Raw genomic sequence first — 26,059 nt, forward strand, 5'->3', positions numbered from 1 at the left:
TTTTCAAAGACTGTGGCTTACATCTAAGTTCCCTCGCTCTTTCTCTCATGTGCTTTCTCTCTCAGTATCATTGCTCTAGGAGAAGCCAGATGACATTTTATGAAAGTTTTTCTAGCATCCTACAGAATCGAGGCCTGGCAACCACCGTGAGTGAGCTGAGAAGCAGATTTTCTCCAGCCCCACCCAAGCCTTGAGATGATGGCAGCCCTGGGGACAAGTTAACTACAACTTTCCAAAGGCCCTGATACAGAACAACTCCACTAAGCCAGTCCCAGATCCTGACCCTCAGAAATGCTATAAGATAATAAATGTTTGTTGTTTTAAGATAATAGTTTGGGGGCAATTCATTACACCACAGGGGAGACCTACTATAGTTGTCAATGTTGAGCAAAAAAGAAACACTTAGGATGTTTTTGAAGTTTTTAATAATTCAAGCCTATCACCAACACATCAATATGTTTTCTGTTTTACATTGAAATTATATGAGAATACGGAGACTTGCTCTGAGGATTCCTGTTTCTAAATACATTATGGGCTTTCTTATTTTCTATTAGGTCTTGAAAAAAAGCAAATGTCAGTTAATGTCACCCAAAAGAACAAGGGATTTTACTCAAATATTTCTTGGATGATATAGTACTTTTTAGGAAAAACATCTGCCACAAAAATGTTTGTCTCAAAATGATGTTTTGCTGGCATAGATCACTACTGCAAGTGCCTTGCTCTCCTGTGCAGAAGGGCATGCTTTGCACAGTGCATGGCTGTTATCGGTGCTATGTAATTGTCCATCATCACAGCACTATGATATTAGTGCTCAGAGTCTATCAATCAGTTGGGAGATATTTTGGCTTAAATGATGTTCTTTGTTTCACTGAGTTGTGTAATGTCAAGAGATTCTGCTGTTACTAAAATAGAACACATAATGCTATATTAAATATCTAATTTCTTAAAATGGGACTCTCTGGTTTTCTAATTCCAGAGGAATTCAATGATCTAATGGTTTCACTATCAATCCATCAGCAATCCTTCTCTAAGAGTGTCTATTGGAGTCTTGAGGACCCACACCAGCTGAATATTCTTATCAGGTAAGCCTTTTGTTGAAGCTTCAGATTACAGTAGAAAACAGTAGTGGTGGGGAGAGGAACAGGAATGGGTCTTTGATTCATTTGCCAGGGCTGCCTAACAAAGTACCATGGACTGGGTGACTTAAACAATAGAAATTTATTTCTCATAGTTTTGGAGGCTGGAAGTCCAAGATCAAGGTGTTGGCAGGGTTGGTTTCTTCTGAGGCCCTCTCTTCTTAGCTTGTAAAGAGTTGTCCTTCCTCTGTGTCTCCTTATGGTCTCCCTTTGTGCCTGTTGTGCCCTACTCACCTCTTCTTTTATGATCATCAGTCATATTGAATTAGGGTCCATCCTAATGACCTTATTTTACCTCTTTAAAGACCCTGTCTCCAAATACAATCACATTCTGAGGTGCTTCAACATGTAAATTTTGGGGAGACATTATCAACCCACAGGAGAATCAAAATGTATTGTTTAGGTAAAAAACTAGAAGAGCAAACAAATAAAATCATTGGAAATTTTCAGCAGAGCTGAATAAGTGATACGTAATATAATAAAAGTGGTAACAAGAGCAGCCTTCTTGTAAGTAAATTTTATGATAGTTCTTATATGTTTTTTACCTGTAGTTTTTATTTCTTCTGCGTAAAAGATTTGTGATACTTATTTGATATAATTAGCTCACTTCCAAGAAAGACCAATGTTCAAATATAGTTTTTTAAATAAAATCTACATTAACAGATAATTTATTAAGTTTATATTATCTGGTGTGTGTGTGTTTGTCTAAATAAAGAGAAACTAGTAATTCACTTATACTAGAGGATAATATTAACCCGGACCAATCTTTCTTTTCTCATCCATCGTTTTTTAAATTATCCCAAATAAAAAAGAGAAAAAGTCAATATTCTACCAACTTAATGAGCATACAATAGGTGCTATAACTATTAGCATTATTATTCTTGCTTGTGCTGTGAGGCCTGATGAAGCATTTGATGCCCAGTCCTTCTCATACAACCTCCCAAACAGAGTTACTGTTAAGACAGGTCCGGATGTTGGCTTCAGACTAAACAAGCGTCCGTCAGTTGACACCTGATTAAAACAAAAAAGTAGGCAAAGGCTACCTTCAAGTTTTACAATCCCATAAATCACTTTTAAAATTTACTATAACAGAATGAAGAAACAAAAATACTGGCCAAATTCCATTCTATCAGAAAAATTTGAAATGTTGCCAAGTACAAGAAAAATTGGAGCTATGAAACTGGCACTGATTCATTTATTAGTGAGATGCCCGTAATCAATGTCTTCTAATTTACTTACCTGTGGAAGCGCCATAAGAGTTAATAAACACAAACCAGTGGATTTGGCAGTATGCAGAAGAGAAACCTAGTCCTCTCAGACAAGATAAAGACTCCCCACAATGGCCCGAAGCAATTGACTAACAGGGATTTGAACTGAGCATCTGTCATCTCCTGTCTCTTGCTCACCACAACCTCCTCACCATTCCATTGTCCTCCCACACCCCAGCAGTGGTTTCTACCAGGAACGGGGAGTGGGAGGAGAACTTGCAGGAAGTCAGCGAAAGAATGTGGCTGGGCAGAGCAAATGTGAAGCAAGGGATTATTTCTGAACTTTAAAAAGTTTTTGCTTTTTTGCCAACATCCGCCACTGTCAAATTCTCTCTTCTTCAGCTTTTCCTTGTCTCTTTTCCTTCTACCATCACACAGAGCCTTGGCTCACTCGACGAGAGGGACTCCTTTCAACTTCCCTAGGCCATCACTCCCCAGTGATCCTAAGGGGCTCCAATGGCACTGGTTCTGAAACTACTCTCGTTGAATCTTCTTTCTACTTGGAAGACTTTAAACTCCCTATAATCCCCAAAATAAGATATATATTTTTTTATTCTCAAGGACACAGTAATTATTATGTTAAGAATTTCCAGACAAGAAATGCAGCCTGCTCAATGTCCTTCATGATCCCCAAGGATAATCTTACCCTTTCTAAATGGAAATTTGTATGATATTTGTAAGCACTTGAGCAGATTTTTATATCAAAAAGTGCTTCCTCTTACATGAAACTAATTGGCAATATTCGAAGATTCTTACCTGAAATTCTCCAGGTGCAAGCTGATTTTCACTCAGCAACACCTCAGGAAAGACATACTGGGTTCCGAAAGTGCCACTGAGGGAGAACATTTCAAACCTGGTAGAAGCTGTTTCAGCTGAGTCACCGCAAGTGTTTAAATTAGTCGTTTTACATTTCAACAGGGTACAAATCTAGGGAAGTCATGAAAACCAGTAAGTCATAAGAAAGTCATGTGGGATATGTGAATTTGCTTGATTTAATCATTTCACGGTGTGTACACATATCAAAACATCACATCATACACTGTAAAGATACACAATTTTCATTTGTTAATGACAATAAAGCTAGGATAAATTTTAAAGATAAAAAATAGAATAAAATAATTAAATAAACTGCTAGATGCTCTTAAAAAAAAACATGAGAAAGTCAACTGAAATACTCTCTTGATCTAGAAAAATGCCTATGCCACTTTATTTGGTAAAATAATGTTACTTCTTCATTAGAGTCATCCAGTTTATCACTGAATAATTAATACAACTAATAATAAAAATAAAGGGCTTTAAGCCCCAGTGCCTCCTGCAATTCACTGTCAAAAAGATTAGCCATGTAAAAGCAATCAGATCCTTGGCCTATAGCCATGAACAGCTATATCTTCATTGTTCTCAAGTTACTAATAATTTTAATTATCAAGAATTTAAAATGTGTTTAAAGGTTTAATTTAGGCACCTGTGTAAATCATATCTTATTGCCTGTTTCACACAATAAAAGAGCTTCAGAGTTGTAATGAGCCCTAGAGTTGACCTAGAGGCAACCCCTGTAATCTGGAAAAGTCATATCCTCTATACTGTGCAAGAACTGAAACACTTCTCCATTAAGTTTTTCTTCCACTATAGTACGTAGCTATTTGAATATAAAATCTAAGTATGTGAGTCACCTCACCATGCAGATGAAAAGTTTCCAAAAGGAGATCCATATTCATTTAATGCCATCTGTAGAGCATATTCCAAGTCACCTTCATCTCTTGCTTGACTAAAGCAGTAGCCGCTAACTGGTCTTATTGTTTCCACTTTGCAGGTGGAAAGTAATCACTTCAGTGCAAGTGTATTAAGATGGGATAGAAGTAACTTTCAGGTAAAGGTAGAATGAACATATGCTTCAATTTTATTTCCTACAATCCTTCAAAAGAACACTAATTTTTTTAACCCACAAAGGTAGGAAAATAGGAGGATAGACCACAACACAGTTTTAAAAACTAGGATGTTGATACAAAAAGTAGTAATTGATTTAGCAGACCCAAGAAAACCAGGTCCTAAACTAGCAGTAGAAGGAGCCAAGAATCCCTATCTACACTGCAAAGCACTCAAATTAATCACTGGGACTGCTCTATACCTAGAGCTAGGAGTAAAGTTGTGGCAGTCAAAGGAAAATAAATGAGCAGAAAGTTGTGAAGGATGCCTTGGATACTAAGTCCTCCAAAAAACCAGGTAACTGATCCTCCCCTACTCCAGTAAATAACGGAGCATGTTTCCAGAGAGGGTAAAGTGGATGGTCTTTAGATGAAAGTTTAAGAGACATAGTTGAAGGGGATTACCTGAATAAATAACACTGAATGTTGAAAACGTTCCCCCTCCACCCCCACCCACACCTTGCAAGGCCATTTTCCTCACTTGGATCCCTAATGCTGTCAGCAAGGATTTATCTTTCAGGAATAGGGTTGCCAGGTAAAACACAGGACAAGACTCCCAGTTAAATTTGAAGTTCAGATACACAACAAATAATTTTTTAGTATAAGCATGTCTTAAATATTGAATGGGACATAATTACACTTTTTAAAAAAAATGTTTATCTGGGCTGGGAGCAGTGGCTCCCACCTGTAATCCTAGCACTTTGGGAGGCCGAGGCAGGTGGATCACTTGAGGTCAGGAGTTCGAGACCAGCCTGGCCAACATGGGGAAACCCCATCTGTACCAAAAATATAAAAAATTAGCTGGGAGTGGTGGCATGAAACTGTAATCCCAGCTACTCGGGAGGCTGAGGCAGGAGAATTGCTTGAACCCGGGAGGCAGAGGTTGCAGTGAGCGGAGATCATGCCACTGCACTCCAGCCTTGGCAACAGAAAGAGACTCTCTAAAAAAAAACAAAGTTTATCTGAACTTCAAATTTACCTGGAGATCCTGTATTTTTATTTCCTAAATTAGGCAACTGATTCAAGAAGGAAATTAGAAGAATCTTGAAACCTGGGAGACCTGACCATCCCAAGAGGAAGTCTCCAAAGACACTTACCTCAGATTTCCCCACAGCAAAAGGTCCAGCTAGATCATTCTATCATGGAGCTCAAAATTGGCAAGTGTTACTCACATGGTCAGAATTTTCTATGAGTTTTTGGTAATCCCCAAGAGTTGCCAGACATGTGAGAAAAACTTATTGCATGAAAAAGCAAATAAAAAAGCAGATAAAAGCAACTTGAAGGAAGCAGGGGGGAGGAGCTTCAATAAAAAATTTCCTAAATAGCCTCAGAGAGAGAAGAAAAAATAATACATGCACAAAACAACAATAAGTGTTGAAACTCCAAAGACAAGAAAAAAGAGTTCTTGGAAATTAAGAACATGTTAACAAAAATAAAAGATTCAGTACAAGATTTGGAAGATCAAGAGGAGGAAATCTCTCAGAAAGTAGAGGAGAAAAATAAAGTAGTAAAAAATAGCCGAGAAAATGTCGGAAAATTAGAGCTCCAATCCAAGAGGCAGAAGATCCCAATAATAAGAGTTTCAGAAAAAGAGAAAAGAAAATAGAAAGGAAGAAATTCTGCTTGCATTCTGGGGAAGGTGTGGAATGAGGAATACACATACAAAGAATCAGGAATCAGGAATCAGAAGAACTTCAGAATTCTCAATAGCAACGTAAGATGGGAGGATATAATACATTCACAATCCTGAAGAAAAGTCATAACCACCTTTGAATTCCATGCTCAGGGAAATACTTAACTAAATTTAAGAGGAAAGGCAATTTCAGACCAGTGAGTCTCAAAAATCTTGCATCCCGATCACTCTCTTTCCGGAAACTGTTAACAACAAGAAAGAGGGCACAAGCCCAAAACAAGGAAGACGGGGAACAGAAAACAGGAAATCCACACAGGGAAGTGGTAAAGAAAAATCTTCACCATGAGGATAAAGGGAGATTCCAAGATGACTCCTATCGTATACAAGGCATGGAGAGCAGCCAGTTCAAATTAGAGCAATGTGACTAGACAGCGTTGACTACAACAGAACAAAGGAGCAAATAAAGGTAGAAGGAGAAAAACAGAGAACCTAAAACAAGGAAATAGCTAAGAGAGCATTCCTAGGATGACAGTAAAGGAAATCTCAATATGACAACTGTGCAGAATGACTAGAGGGAAACCAGTGCAGAGAAAGGTTATTATTTTTAGCTCAAGATAAACTTATGAAAATGATATTGTGGAAAAATTATTCTGAGATGCTGTTGGAAGATATGGGGTTTTAACAAAAAGTTAAAGAAAATTAACGAAATCTAAAAAAACAAGGCAATTAATAACTTTAGGAGAAACAAAGAAAAACTATAAAAGCAAAACTCTGAGTGATGTTTGCAATGACATACTGATATAAACAAAATTATGCATATTTGCTATAAAATGCTTGGAAAATCTGTGTGGCAAGATAGGGGTTTATTTCACTTTTACCTCCCTTTGTGTCTCTTCCCTTGGTTTGGAGGTAGCTTTTGGTGATAATCGAGATTTTTCAAGCATAATATATCATCACAGTTAGACTATGAAAAATTATAAATATAATATTATACCAAAATTCCTTATCTTCAATACCAAAATCCAAAATCTTCTGAAAATAAAGAATTTTTGTAACCCACTGGCACATTGGCATTAAGACCTAACTTCAATTAACATAAGGCTATAACATTTTTATTCAAGCTATTTAAGGTGAATAATCCCATGTTTTCCAATAGATATATTAATATGTTTGATTCTGGGTATTTTCCCAGACTCTGCTGGTAATATCAAGTAATATGTATTATTATCTTTAAATAGGAAGATTCCAAAACATATCTGGTACCAATCGTTTAGATGAAATATCACCGTCTAGCAAGATAAACAGAAAGCTTGGTTTTACTTGACAAAGCTAACCTACCTCACAACACTAAGAAAGAACTTCCCACAACTCTCTTTAGGTAGAGCCAAGACTCTGGAGGAGGTAAAAAGGTAGGAAAAGATTGAGGAGGCAGGAAGGAAAAGGAGGGAAGAAGAGCTAAGAGATTACTCTCTTGTTTTGTGACCAACTTTTTTTAACTTAAAAATAATACATCACAATTTATATTTTAATTTTAAAAATTTATATAGCAATATAATACCACATAAATGTCACATATATAAGGCTATATATGTTAATATACCATATGGTATATGGTAATAATTTTATGGCAATAAATGTTCTTCTACAATATAATTCATTTAATTTCCAGTTGTTGGACATTTTGTACCTGTGTTCATGATACTATTTTTCCCTCTTTCCTCCAGCACCTTGGAACACTGAGTAGGAGTAATGATTCCTTGTATATTTTATTTTATTTTGAGACAGAGTCTCACTCTGTTGCCTAGGCTGGAGTGCAGTGGCACAATTTCAGCTCACTGCAACCTCTATCTCCCAGGATCAAGCAATTCTCCTGTCTCAGCCTTCCAAGTAGCTGGGATTGCAGGCGCCTGCCACCATGCCTGGCTAATTTTTGTATTTTTAGTAGAGACAGGTTTCACCATGTTGGACAGGGGTCACAAACTCCTGATCTCAGATGATCTGCCCGCCTTGACCTCCCAAAGTACTGGGATTACAGGCCACTGCACTGGACCTGATTCCTCTCATATTTTATGTATTTTTTCCTTTTGTAGCTCTTTCTCTTAGACCTACAAAGGCAATCAAGGCTCTTTCGTTTGTTGAGAAACACACACACACACACACATACACACATACACACACATTTCTCCTGACCATGAGTCTCTGTTAAACCATTGTCTTGCTTCTCTTCTTCTTGTCTCAGATAAGATTTCTTGGGGAAAAAAATGCATTCACTTCCCTTTGACTTTTCAACCCAATATAATCTGCCCATCATCCTATCATTATGGGCTCAGAAAATTCTGCCAAATTATACTCAAAAATGCTAATAATGGTCAACGTATTGTGTTAATACACCTCATGATTTCTTTCTTCCAAGAGTCTCTACTTCCTTGGCATCTACCAGATGTTCTCTTTTTAAATTTTCCTTTATTTCTTAATTGTATTTGCAGGTTTCTTGTCCTCTGTCCTTTCCTGCCCCAAATACCAAAGCTCCCAAAGGTTCTACTTTGTCAATAGTTCTTTAATGTCAGTACAGTCTCCTTTGTCGTATCATTCACTGTTGTTTGCTTAATTGCCCCTTGTATCTTGCTGATTTTTGAAACAATATTTCTAATTCTAGTATCTCCCTTAAGCATCAAACCAAAGTATTCAACAGACAACTGACTGGGTCCAGCTGAATGTCTCATAACTACTTCAAAACCAGCACATCTATAACTGAACTCAGCCTCTACCCACCGTCAGTGAGTCTGCTCCTCTCTTGCCTCCTGATCTGTCAGATGCATCTCACCCACCCAGCCATTCTTGCCAGAAACCTGCCACATTCTGGACTCTCCATTCCGTTTTCCTGTTCCACATCAAATTGGCCACTGAGTTCCATTTTCTAAATATGTCTAGACTCCATGCCCTGCTTTTATTCCAACAAACACAACCTTGGTCCAGACCCTTAATAAGACTATTTTAATAATCTAGTCTTTTGGGTCTTTGCTCCATCATCTACAGAGTAGTAAAAATGATATATTCAAAGGTAGATCTGACCACATCATTCCTTCACTGGACCACTTCCACCAGCTGACCATCACCCACAGAATAAAGGCTGAATCTTAAGTGTGCTAGGTAAGATCCTGCAGGACAGGATGTTGCTTCCAGGCTTATTTCCCACCAAACCCAGCTTCGCAAGCCATGCCTCAGTTGCCTTAGTAGCACTGACCTGTTGCTGTTCCCTGCAGACCCTGCTCCTGCCTGCATCCACACCCTTGTTCATGCTCTTCACACCACAAAGAATCCCCTCCTACTCTTTTTCACCTGGATAATAGCATCAGCTCCAGAAACTTCCCTGCATTCCCAAATTAATCTAAGTGGAGCTCTTTAGTACTCCTCCAGCAAAATGTGCATTCTACGGACAATCACATGCCAACCTATGCTGAAATTATCTGTTCAAATGTCTTTCTCCATTACTAAAGACTGAATTCTTCAAGAGGAGGATCTATGCTTATTTATCTTCATATCATTAACACTAAATAAATACCTGGCATATAGTAGGCCTTCATTTGCTAAAACGAAAAAGTATTGTTAGAGTAGTTATCATAGAGCAAACAAAATACTGTGCAGTTGGCATAATTTCAGCACTCAAGGGGTTCTCAGTCTCAAATAAGTAAGTGAATACTATGACATAATATGTCTTTGATAAAGCTAAGCATAGGGTGTCCTGGGAGCACATAAAGGATGTACTTAACTCATCTGGAGAGGTAAGAGTAGCTCTGTGGGAAATATCCAGGAACCCCCCTTGGTGACGATAACACCGGAAAAGTGCTATGAAAGATTAGTAGGTGGGGCTCGCCACGGATAAAGGACCAAACAATCTGTGCAAACACCTTGAGGTTCTGCATATGCTAGCAAATAGGAGATGGGAAAATATTTCAATATTGCAGAAGCCCAGGATATATGTAAGTAGAAGTGAGATTAGAGGATAGAGAATAGGAAGGGACCACACATCTAGACTTTGTGTGTCTTTCATGTTAAGAAATTTGATTTGTCAATTAGAAGTCAGTGAAGAATTTTAAGCCAGACAGTATTATAATCAAAAACAACTTTTTGTGATTTCTGTAACTACAATATGGAGAACTGACTGGATGGAGCTGAGATTGTCAGACTGTCAATAGGAAGCCCTGTTAAGTGAGATAAGATGGGGTCCAGACCAAGGAAGAGAAGAGAAGAATGAGAGGACCATGGAGGCCACTTGCGAGCAATGAGAGTTTGGATCTTTGCAGCAGTAAACCATTCCATTGAACTATCTTGGTGGTCAACCCCATTCATATCCAGGATATACTTAGTGTCAAACTCTTTATAAAGCAAGACAGGCATTTGTGAACATATAAGGAAAATGGCTTAATTTGTTCAGGCAGGAAATAAAATGGGTTTTCAATGAACTCCTGTTATAATGATCTGTAATTTGAATATTTATTTTTAATACTGCTACTGCAAGTAAATGTCCTGCCTTTTCCCAATCAGCTTAAAATTGAACTGACATCTAAGATTTCAAGGTTTAGCAAATAGGCAGGGCACGGTGGCTCATGCCTATAATCTCAACACTTTGGGAGGCTGAGGTGGGCGGATCACCTGAGCTCGGGGAGTTTGAGACCACCCTGGCCAATATGGTGAAACTGTCTCTACTAAAATACAACAACAACAACAAAATTAGCCAGGCGTGGTGGCACTCACCTGTAGTCCCAGCTACTTGGGAGGCTGAGGCGTGAGAATTGCTTGGCCGAGGAGGCAGAGCTTGCAGTGAGCTGATGCACCACTGCACTCCAGCTTGGGCTACAGAGTGAGACTCTGTCTCAAAAAAAAAAAAAAAAAAAAAAAAAAGATTTAGCAAATAAATTTAGCCTGTATTTTTAGGCTTCCCAGCTAAAGTTGAATTTCAAATAAACAACAAAAGTTTTAGCATACATAAATCCCCAAAAGTGTGATATGCTTATACTAAAAAATCATTCATTATTTATCTAAACTGTATATTTAACTGAGTGTCTTTATTTTATCCAGTAACTCTTCTGACATCAAAACATTACCTGTAGATAATAGCGCCCTTCCACAGTGTGCAGTCCGTCAAATGCCCCTAGAGCGTACACTTCATTTGGTATGTTCTCAGACATTTTGTAGCTTAGATGACAGCAGAGATCTTTCTGACAAACTGTATAATTTCCTGCAACTCCTGTGAGCTTCACAAAAGTGAATTCATCGAAAAAGACAGTGCCTTTAAATTCCTTGTTTCCTGACGAGAGCGCTTCTATACTGCTGGCATAGGAAGTCCAGTTCACCACTGCAGAATGGGATGGGTGGGAATCCAGTTGCGAGAGGAGGAGTTTTCCCTCTTCTGTCTTCATATCATAATGAAATGCTCTTGAAGAATTGGGTGCATAGATGCCACTTCCTGGAAGTAATAAGTTGAAAACATCATTTGAAATTGGAAAGTAAAAAGGGATTTCATAATTGTTATTACTATTTTAACCTCATATTCACATTTTACTCTCTCTAAGTTATATGTTTTATTAATTTCAGTAAAACATGCTGATAAAGACAGAGAAGTGAGAGGAAATCAATTAAAGTATGAAACCAAGAAGCCAAGAAGGGAGAGTTGTATGTAAGAAGTCATATATTTTGGAAAAAAAATCAAGTTAAATAAAACCAAATAAATCTACAAAACAATTTAGACTGAGATTGATTCTATAGCATATTAACAGCTAGATGTTCAAAAATTAAGAGCTGGAAAACATTGTATTAAGGAGTATGCGTTAGCTAGAAAAACATGGGTTTTTTTCTTTTCTTTTCTGATTACATCAGCCTGCATATCTTTAAGATCACACATTACCTGTCATTTTCTTTGAGGGGTAATGTATGTTGGATGCAAGGAAATTGACCCTCATGCCCATAGCCCAAGCTGAGTGGAATTCAACAGCTGACAAATGTGGCAAAACATTCATCCAAGCTGTTGGGAATACTATGGTGTCCACGTGGAAATCTTTCACCAAGGTAACAGCAGGATCATGGAAGAGTATATCAAAGCATGTGAAAATGCCAAAACTTCCAAAGGTGGTATTGAAAGTCACAATCTCAGGCTCCTTGGGTACATTGAATTGATTTTCACCCATGAAAAGGTTTTGCTGCAATAAACAGAAGATAAAGAGAAAAAAATTATTTTACGAAGTTGATCTGGACATCACAGTGTGGGAAAAAGTACAAGCTCACATCTTAGTGCCAATTTCATCTATGATCAGTGTTTTCATGGGAAATGAGTTTGCTTTAGAGAATCAGAGGCCATTCTAGCTAAATTGGGCCTTTAGTTCAGTCTCCACATTACAAATATGTACATGGGTATCTTTATCTATAAAGACCCACTGGAATCTTATAAGACATAAAATAGATTACTTCTGTTTGCCAAGTATACTTAACTGTTTTCCTTAGAAAGGAACTTTGTTTGTTCCATTCTCCTCAAGACAGAGTCTATGTGGTAAGCAGTTTTTCATTCTAGCCTTGACCCATTGCCAGGGTATGCCTTTAAAAGGACAAAGTCCAAAAGGCAACATTAGGCAACATAATGCATGTGGCACTTTCTGACTGCTACACACTCCTGAAAACACACTCTTGTGTTCTTATATGTACACGGAACCCCTTAATCCTCTTTATATATAGGAGCTTTCCACACTTTATCATTACTTTCTATGCTTTGCCCCTGCTCGATTTCTAAAGTGTGCTTATCATTATCAATAACATATTTTTCTCCTTGCCCACTTTATTTCATTAGGCATTAACTAATTGGATTATTTGCAAATTAATTTTACCTTATGGTAGCGTGCCACCAGTTTTCCTTGAGAATCAAATACCACATCAGTGTTGTATTGGTAACGGCCATCAGGGGGACACTGAGGATCACTGGTATCGCATGGCTTCTTGTCCCCAATATTTGCCACAACATAGATAGAGTTGTTCTTGGCCAGGCAGCTGAGTCTTTCTTGTACTGGGGTCTGGCCAAATCTGATATATGTTTATTGGAGGAAAAAAATCTTTGTAAATCAATCTTAACTTTCAACAAAATCCTGAATGATAGTTGCCTAAACCTATTATTTGATATATGCAAAAATAAATTCTAAATAACAATAATTAGAAGAGAAGTATTAAGACAAGAAAGGAGTTCAGAGGAAGCCCATGCTTGAGTAAAATTGGTTGTAGAAACCTACTGTAGGATAAGATTCCAGACCACGTATTTTTTCTTCATAGCATTTATCGTAATCTATAGTCATATTTTCACTTACGTGTTTGTCTTATAATGTCTGCAGCATCCTGTGTATATCATAGGTCAATGACTTACATATCCTGTTTACTAAAATTATGTCTAACAAAAGAGAGGCATTAAAAAATATCTTGGGGTGGATGTGGTTGCTCATGCCTGTAATTCCAGCACTTTGGGAGTCCAAGGAGGGAGGATTGCTTGAGCCCAGGAGTTTGAGACCAGCCTGGGCAACAAAGCAAGACTGTCTCTCTACAAAAAATGAAAAAAAAAAAAAAATAGCCAGGCATAGTGGTGTGTGCCTGTAGTCTCAGATATTTGGGAGACTGAGGTGGGATGATTGCTTGAACTTGGGATTTTGAGGCTACAGTGAGTTCCACTGCATTCCAACCTGGGCAACAGAGCAAAACCCTGTCTCAAAAAACAAATTTTGGGGGGCCAGGTGTGGTAGCTCATGCCTGTAATCCCAACATTTTGGGAGGCTGAGGTGGGTGGATCAGCTGAGGTCAGGAGTTCGAGACCAGCCAGACCAACATGAAGAAACCCCGTCTCTACTAAAAATACAAAATTAGCTGGGCCTGGTGGCGTGTGCCTATAATCCCCGCTACTCAAGAGGCTGAGGTGGGAGAATTGCTTGATCTTGGGAGGCAGAGGTTGTGGTGAGCTGAGATCATGCCATTGCACTCCATCCTAGGCAACAAGAGTGAGACTCCATCTCAAAAAAAATTTTTTTTGAATGAGTTAACAAAAATTTAGAGGTAGAGGGATGCTGGGAAGATAGCAGAGCAGGGAATTTTTCTCCCCACCTAGATAACAATTGCACTGTTGGAATCTGTCTAATATTACTATTTTGGAGCTCTAGTGCTTGCAACTTCCAGAAGAATGCTTGGAAGGTAACTTACAGTTAATTTCAGTCCATTTTAGCTCTTAGCTCAATAGTGGTTACCAATTCCTCATCCCCTGTCCCTGTGACAGGCTGCCATGTCTGTGTTCCTAAAGCAGCTTGCAGGCAGCTTATGGGAGCAGGGTGGACAATAATGACCTTGTCTTTCAAATATACGAGATCTGCGTTCTGATCACTAATTGCTGCTTCTGATCATGGAGGTACAAACGCAAAGGCAAGCAGCTATTGTTGTGTATACATACAGACACACCATTTTTGCAGGCCCTCTTTCTGGCTGAAGTGGCTTCCAGGAGATTTAAAGAACCAGTGTCTTATTTATTTATTTATTTTCTCTTTTTCTCCTTTGGATAGTGAGACATTTAAGGAATAAGCAATTAAGTATACAGGGAAATTTAGAAAGTCGCCATACATGCCCAGGGAAAGGCACAGACTCATAAAAGGTCTAAGAAGACCTTAAATTTACATCTCAAGCTGATCCTCAACACAAACATCCTACAACAACAAACAAACAAACAAACATAGCAAACCCAGAGAATCTGATTCCCAGAGTAACCATGTGATAAGATTCAAATGTCTAGTTATCAACCAAAAAAATCACAAATCATACAAAGAAACAGCAAAGTATGACTTACTCAAAAGAAAGGAAAAATAAACCAACTAAAATCATCCCTGAAAAGGACCACATGACAGACCTACTAAACACAGACTTTAAAACAGTGGTTTTACAGAAGCTTAAGAAAATAAAGGAAGATGTGGAGAAAATCAAAAAACAAAACAAAGTAGAAATATCAATAAAAAGATAGAAAACCTAAAAAGAATCTGGAGCTGAAAATTACAATAACTGAAACGAATATTTTATAGGAGGATTCGAAGACCAATTCAGGCATGTAGAAAAAAGAAACAGTGAACTGGAAGACAGGACCATTGAAATTATTGAGTCTGCAGAACAACAACAAAAAATATTAAAGAAAATTGAACAGAGCCTTAGGAACACCATTGAGTGTCCAACACATGCATTGTGGGAGTCTCAGAAGGAGAAGAGAGATTATTTGAAGAAATAATGGCTGAAAACTTCCCAAACTTGAAGAAAGATATGAATATAAAGATCCAAGAAGCTCAACAAACTCCAAGAGAATGAATTCAAAGAGACTCACACTAAGACACACTATAATCAAATTGTAGAAAGCCAAAGACAAAATGAGAATCTTGAAAGCAGCAAGACAGAAGTGACTCATACATACAAGGGATCCCCAATAAGATTATCGGCAGATTTCTCATCAATAACTTTGGAGACCACAAAGCATTGAGCTGATATATTTAAAGTACTGAAAGAAAAAAAAATCTGACAACCAAGAATTCTATATCCATCAGAACTGCCCTTCAAAATTTTGGGAGGGAGATATGAAGACATTCTCAGATTTGAGAAGAAAGGAAAGAGAGAGGGGAGGGGAGGGGAGAGGAGGGGAGGGGAGGAGAGGAGAGGAGAGGGCACAGTGGCTCACGCCTGTAATCCTAGCACTTTGCAAGACCGAGGCCAGTGGAACACCTGAGGTCAGGAGATCGAGACCATCCTGGCTAACACGGTGAAACCCCGTCTCCACTAAAAATACAAAAAATTAGCCGGGCGTGGTGGCAGGTGCCTGTAGTCCCAGCTACTCAGGAGGCTGAGGCAGGAGAATGGCGTGAACTCGGGAGGTGGAGCTTGCAGTGAGCTGAGATTGCGCCCCTGCACTCCAGCCTGGGTGACAGAGTGAGACTCTGTCTCAAAAAAATAAAAAATTTAAAAAAATTTAAAAAAAAGAAAGAAAGAAGGGAGGCAGGGAGGAAGGAAGGAAGGAAGGATGGATATTGAGCTTTGCACAAGAGGCTAAGATTTGTTCCAAATTTAGTAATAAATAGGTACTATTAAAGCCTTTGAAGACAGAAGCAACCTGGTCAAAATTTTCTTCATAAAGATAAATAGAACACGGAGTGCAGAATGTACTGGAACAGTGAGAGACTAAATGCAGGGGATTCATTAGGAAGCTGTTGCCATTGTTCAAATAAGAGGTAACAAGGATTGGCTAGGGCAGTACCAGCTAGTATGAAACTATGGAAATCCTGGAGCATTTGTTAATGCCTGATTTTTTTATTCTTTTTCAAAGTTACCAATAATTGTCCCAGTAAAGCAATTAAAATACAATTTTGAAAATAATATTTAACATATTGCTATATTTATCCTCTATTGCACAACTCTGAAATGATAAATGGTTATTGAAGAATAGCTGAGAAGGCTGAGATAACTGTTGTATGAATAAAAATTTGGTGACATCAAATATTGGCTACTAGATCTACAAACAAATTTGTATAATGAATATAAGGAAAGCCATAGCAATCATCTATAAAACATATCCTTGAAAAAGATTGGAAAAGGATATAATAATACATATAGAAAATTATTATTTCAATGTGTTTGTAAGAAAGAACAACCATTCAATAGTTTAACCCACCTTTGCTTCAATTGATATCTGAAATGCATAGATATAAATTACAACACATTGAACCACTTGAAACATGTTTACCCCCAGGCTTTTTGGATCACCTGAAGTGGTGGAATAAGTAGGTTGGTGTTTTGGATTTCTGAAACAGTTCTGATGACAAACATATTTTCCTACTGTCTCTATTAGTCTTCGTGTATTCTAATATATTTCAATTCAAGCTACATTTCTCAGGCTGTTTGGCGTATACATAAAATGCTCCAAAATTAGACCACATGTCCTAATTTAGGGTTTAAAAATTCAGTTTGCTTATGGTGCCTGAAATCTGCCTGTTGCTTCATCCATGATATTTGCTGAGTCCTTAATCCATGCAGAGTTTTGTCCTGGGCACAGAAGGAGGAGGTGAAAGAGAATAATTGAAATGCATTTTCTAAGGCTGCTTTCAAAGTGTTCAATCTCTAGGTATAACAAAAATCATCAATTATCGGAAAGATATTTACTAATCTAAAATCAGCACATGTTAAATATTCAACAAATATTCATTAGGTTTTGACACAACACAAAGCACTATATTGGACATGTGGGCAACTGGGGGAAGAATATTCCAGGCAGAGCTGTCCAAGCATACAATGTGAGAGACATAGAAATGTCAGATGTGGTTGCTATGCTTATAAAGCATTAGGCTTACTGAAGAAACAATGTGTGCACACAAAACTCTGAAATAACAGTATGAAATAATATGCAATCAAATATCAAAATGCCTTTTCAGCCCTTCAGCTCCAAGCTGACCCTGATGAGGGCAATATGATCTTGGTGGCTCTGCAGAGACATCCACCCAGGAAGGCTCCCCCTCCCTGGGCCTCTCTGTTTGCTTTGTTTCCTAGGCCTCTGAGATTGGATTTCGTGGGGTGAGGTGAGTGCAGGCCCAAGAAGGGTGGTTACCACTGAGGCTCAATCACTATCAAGATGATAGAGGTACTGAAACCTGACTGTCAGAAACTGCTACACCAGCTGAATGCCTTGTTGGAACTGAAGTCTAGATGTCAGTTAAAGATCTGTGGTTTGAGACTAATTGAGTTTGCACATGATAGACAATAGCCTCAGAATGACTGCAAGGCTACAGGACTTTGAAGTACAAGATGTTAGTCTAATTCAGTTCTTTGGCTTTAACACAAAGGCATTTTCTCTGTGAATTTACTGGACAGATTCCTGTGTTAAATGAAGGTGCAGCCCAAGCACCTTGGATGTGTTGAACTGAGCTTCTTCTATTCGGCTGTAAAATCAATAGAAGAGGAAAGGGATGTCCCATTGGCAACTGATGTGTTCCAAATAGGTGAATATAGGTTCACGGTTTCAGACTTGATGAGAATGGAAAAGATTGCATTGGAGAAGGTGTAATGTAAAGTGAAAGCTACTACTGCCTTTCAATTTCTACAACTCCACTATTCACTCATTCAAGAGAACTTGCCATTTGAAAGGAGAAGTGGCCTCAATTTTGACTGGAAGCACAATTTAAGGCATGTCAAGATCAAATGCTCTAAACTTTGGAGTCTAAATCAAAGCCTTCTATGTTGATATTGTCTATAATCATATTGGAGATCCAAAAACAGAAGTGTATACAGTTAATAAAATGAGTAGAATGTCTTCAGAAACATTCCAAGATAAATGGTAGAGATGTGACCTTCTGGAAAGAGTTTGTATCCAAGTGTTTAACTGAATACTCATCAAACAAATGTTCCAAATCAAACATTCAGAAGTTGAAATGGATTGTTTCTGGGCATACTACATTGCAACTAAAGCATAGTTACTGAAGAAAAATTCACCATCCAACAATTCCTGAAATGGTTCCCTAATTGGTAAATTTGGTTCATTGTTATTCTCCATATACAGAAAATTTTCCAATGCTATAATTTTCTTTTGCAATTAAAATATTAATTATCTTCAAAATAAACAAAATGAAGTTGGAATCACAAAGGGGAAAATGACTTAACTGATCTTTCAGTTAATATTTGAAGGCATTTACTATACAGAAAATATAACAACTCAATAGTAAGGAATTATCCAACCTCTGATATGTAAGTTAGCCATTTCATGATCTTTTCAGCTTTGAAAACAGCATCTTTCTTAATAGCATGAATTTTGAAAGTAGCACTAAAATTGTGTTTTTATTACACATCTTGCTGTGTGTAGACCCATGCTCAGGCTCATTTTAAGTTACACAAGCCTGAGTAAGACAATAGGGACAAAAAGTTTAAACCATATGTGAACAAATTTGAAACTATTCATATGTAAGCAAAATCAATATGAATTTGGATATTGTACCTAAAGAAAAAGTAAGATATGGCAGATGGTCTCCACATTGGGTTTCTGAAAACTGTCAGGGTGTTTTGACACTGTAGTTACATATCATTGCTACAGCAGTTAGACGACTCTAAAGTAGTTATATGCTTGGTCACTGCATATATGATATATACTTGTCATCTAAATTTTATTTTAAAAAAATTTTCAGAGGCATTGTCTGCCCAAACTCTCTAGAGCTCTGCCCCTCAGATGCTGTAAGGTGAAAGAGAGGGCCCTGACAAGGATGGGACAATGGCAGCAGGCTGGCCACATGCACAGCCACCACTACCCCTGGCCTGTGGCCACTCCTGGGACAGAAACTGCTGGGCCACCCACTAACACCCATCTTGGCTATCCCCACTGCTTCCCAAACCCTGTTCTAGTCTGGGGCTGAGCCTGAGTGGCATGGGAAGAAGTCAAGACCCCAAGCAGAACACCAGAGGCTGGACACCAAGAAGGGCACCCTGGGGATGAAACTCTGGGGAGGGTGGAGATGGGAAGGATGAAATGGACATGCTCCCTCACACATCTCCATTTAAATTTCTTAACTCACAGTAATGATTTATCTTTTTCTACTGGAAACTAAATGTTGACATTCATATGATTATGAATGTTAGATATAAACACTTCACATTTAACAGTAATATTTAAGCAGACTTCAAATAAGTTTGGGATTTTTTCTGTTTGTTTCTTTAAATAAGGTTATAGTAGCAAAAAAAACTTCTCTGAAGCCTTTCTCCATAGCCCTGCTCTATAGATTCCGTAATGGTATAATGGATTTAAGCTATGAAGCCTCAAAACATCACAACTACATTAAGGCAATGTTCTCAAATTTAGGGAAACTGCCTAATTACTATTATGCTATGGTGGAATTATGTGTTGATTTAAGTTCATCTGTGAAACATTAAAATCAAAGCTAAAACTATAAATATGAAATGCTAATGACAAGTCTGGAAAGGTACACTGTGACTCTTTATTTCTAACATTGATCTAACTTTCTATATTGGATCAATATATTGTATTTAGGTGGTATTAAAAATTATAACCCATTTAATTTAAATGTTAAATTTTAAACTATGAGGTCTACATCAAAACCAACATTTGACTAATGAACTCTTTAGGCATAATAAAGGTTAATATTCTAGGCAGTATAAATAGTTTCTTGGCACCCACAAGGCAAGTAATATATAATTCAGACATGTGCACTTTATTATACAGAAGGAATATACCTCAACATAATAAAGGCTATAGATGGCGTATATGTCATAATCTACAGCTAACATCCTATGGAATGGGGAAAAGCTGAAAGCCTTTGTTCTAAGAACTGTAACAAGACAAGGAAGCCCACCTTCACCACTTCTATTCAACATCATACTGGAAGTCCTAGCCAGAGCAATCAGGCAAGAGGAAGAAATAAAAGATGAGGAGGAAGCAGAGGAAGATGGCCAAATAGAACCTTCCAGCGATTGTCTTCCTGCAGGATCACCAAACTGAACAACCATCCACAACAAGAATGAACCTTCATAAGAACCAAAAATCAGAAGAGTAATCACAGTACCTTGTTTTAAAATCATATCAAGGAAAGAGGCACTGAAGGAGGTAAGAAAGAAAGTCTTTAATTGCCAATACCACTCTCCCCCATCCTCCAGGTTACCACATGGTGTGGAGAGAAAATTTGTGCCCTTGGGGGAAGGAAAGTACAGTGATTGTGGGACTTTACATTGGAAGTCAGTGTTGCCATGTAACAGCAGAAAGCAACATGGCACAGAATTCAGCCAGTGCCCACAGAGGGCACATTTAGAACAGCTCTTGTCAGAGAGGAATTGTCCTACCCAGCAGTCAGAACCTGAGTTCTACCAAGGATCACCAATGTGGGATAAAGTTCTCTGGGGTTCTAAATAAACTTGAAAGGCAGTCTAGGCCAGGGGTTCCCAATCCCTATGCCATGGACTGTGGCCTGTTAGGAATTGGGCTGCACGGCAGTACCAGTCCATGGCCTGTTAGAAACTGGCTGCACAGTAGGAGATGAGTGGCATTACTGCCTGAGCTCCGCCTCCTGTCAGATCAGTTGCAGCATTAGATTCTCATAGGAATGGAAGCCTGTTGTGAACTGTGCATCTGAGGAATCTAGGTTGCATGTTCCTTATGAGAATTTAACTAATGCCTGACGATCTAAGGTGGAACAGTTGTATCCAGAAAGCATACTCCACCCTGTCCATTAAAAAATTGTCTTCCACAAAACTAGTCCCTGGTGTCAAAAATGTTGGGGACAGCTGATTTAGGCCACAAGGACTACAATTCCTAGGCAAGTCCTAGTGCTGTACTGAGCTCAGAACCAGTAGCCTTGGAGCGCACATAACCTAGTGAGACACCAGCTGGAGTAGTCAAAGGAGTGGTTGCATCAACCCTCCTCCAACTCCAGGCAGCACAGCTCACAGCTTTGAGAGAGACTCCGTCCCTCTGCCTTAAGAAAGGAGACAGGAGCATAAAGAGGACTTTGTCTTGTAACTTGAATAACAGCTCAACCACAGTAAAATAAAGCACCAAGTAGAGTACTGAATCCCCCAACCCAGGCCCTAGCTCCCTGATGATATTTCTAGACATACACTGGGCTATAAGGGAACTTCCTGCCTTAAATGGAAGGACCCAGTCCTGGTAAGAATCATCACCTGCTAACTAAAGAGCCCTTGGGCTTTGAATAAACATCAGTGATAGCCAAGCAGTACTCACCACGAGGCTTGGGTGGGACCCAGTACCATGCTGGTTTCAGGTGTGACCCAGCACATTCCCAGCTGTTGTAGCCATGGGGAGGCATGGGGAGGAAAGGAGAGGGAAGGGTAAAAGGACTTTGTCTTACAAATTGGGTACCAACTTAGCCACAGTAACATAGAGCACCAAGCAGACTCCTAAAGTTCTCAATTCCAGGACTTAGCTCCTGGATGGCATTTCTAGACCCACCCTGAGCCAGAAAAGAACCCACTGCCTTCTCCTATAAGAAATGCTAAAGAAATTTCTTCAATCTGAAAGAAAAAGACATCAATAACCAATAAGAAAGCATCTTAAGGTACAAAACTCACTAGTAAGTACACAGACAAACATGGAGTGTTATAACTCTGTAATTGTGGTGTAAACTTCTCATATCTTGAGTAGAAAAACTAAAAGATGAACCAATCAAAAATAATAATTATAAAAGCTTTTTAAGACATAGACAGTATAAGATATAAATAGAAACTATTAAAAATTAAAAGTATGGGGGATGAAGTTAAAGTATGAAGCTTTTATTAGCTTTCTCTTTGCTTGTTAGTTTATACAATCAATGTTAAGTTGTCATCACTTAAAAATAATGAACTATAAGTTGTTATTTACAAGCTGCATAACATCAAATCAAAAAACCTACAACAGATACACAAAAAATGAAAAGCAAAAATTAAAACTTACCATCAGAGAAAAACACCTTCACAAAAAGGAAGACAGGAAGAAAGGAAGACAACACCACAAAACAACCAGAAAACAAAAAAACAAAATGGCAGGAGTATGTCCTTACTTAACAATAAAACATTGAATGTAAATGGTCTAAACTCTCCAATCAAAAGACATAGAGTGGCTAAATGGATAAAAAAGAAAAAAAATCAATGGCAATGGTCTGTTGTGTACAAGAAACACACTTCACTTATAAAGACACACATAGACAGAAAATAAAGGGATAGCAAAGATTTCCATGCAAATGGAAAACAAAAGGAGCAGGGGTAGCTATATTTTTATCAGACAGAATAGATTTCAGGACAAAAACCATAAAAGGAGACAAAGAAATTAATTATATAATGATAAAGAGGTCAATTCTGTCAGAGGATATAACAATTGTAAATATATATGCACCTAACACTTGAGCACACAGATATATAAAGGACATATTACTAGAGCTAAAGAGAGAGATAGATCCCAATGCAATAATAGCTGGAGATTTCAACATCCTACTTTCAGCATTGGACAGATCATCCAGAAGGAAAAAAAAATAAAGAAACATTTGACTTAATCTGCATTACAGACCAAGTGGGCTTAATAGATAGTTACAGAAAATTTCATCCAATGGCTACAGAATAAACATTCTTCTCCCCAGCACATGGGTCATTCTCAAGGAGAGACCATATGTTAGGTCACAAAACAAATCTTAAAACATTTTAAAAAATTGAGATTATATCAAGTATCTTCTCTGACCACAGTGGAATAGTACTAGAAATCAATAGCAAAGGGAATTTTGAAAACTATACAAACATACAGAATTTAAACAATGTGCTCCTGAATTACCAGTGGGTTAATGAAGAAATTAAGAAGAAATTTAAAATTTTTATTGAAACAAATGAAAATGGATATGCAACATATCAAAATTTACGGGATACAGCAAAATCGGTCTAAGAGGAAAGTTTATAGCTATAAGTGCCTACACTAACAAAGAAGAAAACCTTCAAGTAAACAGCCTAATGATATATTTTTTTAAACTAGAAAAGGAAGAGCAAACCAAACCTGAAATTAGTAGAAGAAAAATAATAAACATCTGAACAGAAATAAATGAAATTGAAATAAAAAACATACAAAAAAAACTAAAAAGTTTCTTTTTGAAAAGATAAAATTGACTTTTAGTGAGAATAAGAAAAAAAGATAGAAGAAAAATAAACTCAGAGATGAAAAATGAGACATTATAACCAATACTGCAGAAATTCAAAAGATCATTAGAGATTACTGTGAGCAACTACATGCCGATAAATTGGAAAACCTAAAAGACATGAATAAATTCCTAGACACATACAGCCTACCAAGATCGATCCACAAAGAAATCCAAAACCTGAATAGACAAATAACAAATAATAAGATTGAAGCTGTAATAAAAGATCTCCCAGCAAAAAAAAAGCCCAGGACTTAAAGGCTTCAGTGCTGAATTTTACCAAACAATTAAAGAACTAATACGAATCCTATTCAAACTATTCCAAAAAATAGAGAAAGGAATGCTTCCAAACTCATTCAATGAGGCTAGTATTATACGATACCAAAACCAGGCAAAGACACATAAAAAAGAAAACTACAGCCCAACATCCCTGATGAACATTGATGCAAAAGAAACCTCAACAGAATACTAGCAAACCAAATGCAACAACACATTAAAAAATTATTCATCATGACCAAGTCGGATTTATCCCAAGGGTGCAAGGATGGTTCAACATGCACAAATCAATTGATGTGGCACATCATATCAACAGAATGAAGAACAAACCAAATGGTCATTTCAACTGACACTGAAAAAACATTTGGTAAAATTCAACATTCCTTCATAATAAAAACCCTCAATAACTGGGTATAGAAGGAACATACCTCAACACAATAATAGCCATTTATGACAGACCCATGGCTGGTATCATACTGAATGAGGGAAAACTGAAAGCTTTTCTCTAAGATCTAGAAAAGACAAGGATGTCCATTTTCACCACTATTATTCAACGTAGTAGTGGAGGTTCTCACTAAAGTAATCAGACAAGAGAAAGAAATAAAATGCATCCAAATTGGAAAGGAGGAAAATTATTTTTGTTTGCAGATGCTATTATCTTATACTTGGAAAACCCTAAAGACTCCACCAAAAAACTAATAGAACTGACAAACAAATTCAGTAAAGTTGCAGGATACAAAATCAACATAAAAAATCAGTAGCGTTTCTGTGCCAACAGCAAGCAATCTGAAAAAGAAATCAAGAAAGGAATAGCATTTGTTATAGCTATAAATAAAATACAATACCTAGGAATTAATTTATCCAAAGAAGAGAAAGCTCTCTACAATGAAGTCTGTAAAACATTGATGTAAGAAATTGAAGAGGACACAAAACATGGAAAGATATTCCATGTTCATAGATTGGAAGAATCAATATTGTTAAAATGCCCATACTATCCAAAGCATTCTACAGATTCAATGCAATCTCCATCAAAATACCAATGTCATTCTTCACAGACATAGAAAAAAAAATTCTAAAATTTACATGGAAACACAGAAGATCCAGAAGCCCTCCTAAGCAAAAAGAAAAAAAAACTGGAGAAATCACATTACCTGACTTTAAATTATACTACAGAGCTCTAGTAACCAAAACTGCATGGTACTGGCATAAAAACAGACACATAGACCAATGAAACAGAAGAGAGAACCCAGAAATAAACCCAAATATCTACAGTGAACTCGTCTTCAACAAAGATGCCAAGAGCATATATTGGGGAAAGGACAGTTTTTTCAATAAATGGTGCTGGGAAAACCAGATACCCATATGCGGAAGAATGAAAGTAGACCCCTATCTCTCACCATATACAAAAATCAAATAAAAATGAATTATATACTTAAATATTTGACCTCAAACTATGAAACTACTAAAAGAAAACTTTGGGGAAACTCTCCAGGACATTGGTCTGGACAAAGATTTCTTGAGTAATACCCCACAGGCACAGGCAACCAAAGCAAAAATGGACAAATGAATCACATGAAGGTAAAAAGCTTCTGCACAGCAGGGGAAACTATCAAGAAAGTGAAGAGACAACCCACAGATTGGGATAAAATATTTGCAAACTATCCATCTTATAAGGGATTCATAACCGGAATATGTAAGAAGTCCAAACAACTCTATAGGAAAAAAATCTAATAATCCAATCCAAAAATGGGCAAAATATTTGAACAGACATTTCTCAAAAGAAGTTATACAAATGGCAAACAGGCATGTGAAAAGTTGCTCAACATCACTGATCATCAGAAAACTGCAAATCAACCGGGCACGGTGGTTCACACCTGTAATCCCAGCACTTCTGGAGGCTGAGGCAAGAGGATCACCTGAGGTCAGGAGTTTGAGACCAGCCTGGACAACATGGTGGAACCCCATCTCTACCAAAAATACAAAAATAGACGGGTGTAGTGGCAGGCACCTGTAATCCCAGCTACTCGTGAGGCTGAGGCAGGAGAATTGCTTGAACCCAGGAGGCAGAGGTTGCAGTGAGCCAAGATGGCACCATTGCACTTCAGCCTGGGCGACAAGAGGG

General features: G+C 37.8%; 1 protein-coding gene and 1 pseudogene across 2 annotated transcripts in view; one reads left to right on the plus strand and one right to left on the minus strand.

Moving 5' to 3' along the window:
* Positions 1-408: 408 nt before the first annotated feature.
* VNN1 (vanin 1) overlaps positions 409-26,059 on the minus strand; it is a 32,483-nt gene continuing 6,832 nt past the window's right edge. Inside the window, exons 3-7 of one of the 2 annotated variants that reach the window (XM_001169280.6) lie at positions 12,835-13,027; positions 11,865-12,156; positions 11,065-11,426; positions 3,161-3,331; positions 409-2,147 (exon numbers count right to left, since the gene is read on the minus strand). In XM_001169280.6, the coding sequence (XP_001169280.1) occupies positions 1,965-2,147; positions 3,161-3,331; positions 11,065-11,426; positions 11,865-12,156; positions 12,835-13,027 (1,201 nt within the window). In that variant the 3' untranslated portion in view covers positions 409-1,964. Of the gene's footprint in view, positions 2,148-3,160; positions 3,332-10,714; positions 10,829-11,064; positions 11,427-11,864; positions 12,157-12,834; positions 13,028-26,059 lie in introns of those variants that run through there. The other variant, XR_008548669.2, reaches the window with a different exon arrangement.
* Positions 17,628-18,514, plus strand: LOC100608182 (cyclin-G1-like; annotated as a pseudogene).

The sequence above is a fragment of the Pan troglodytes genome, chromosome 5 (genome assembly GCF_028858775.2).
Source record: "Pan troglodytes isolate AG18354 chromosome 5, NHGRI_mPanTro3-v2.0_pri, whole genome shotgun sequence".
In the NCBI taxonomy this organism is placed as follows: domain Eukaryota; kingdom Metazoa; phylum Chordata; class Mammalia; order Primates; family Hominidae; genus Pan; species Pan troglodytes.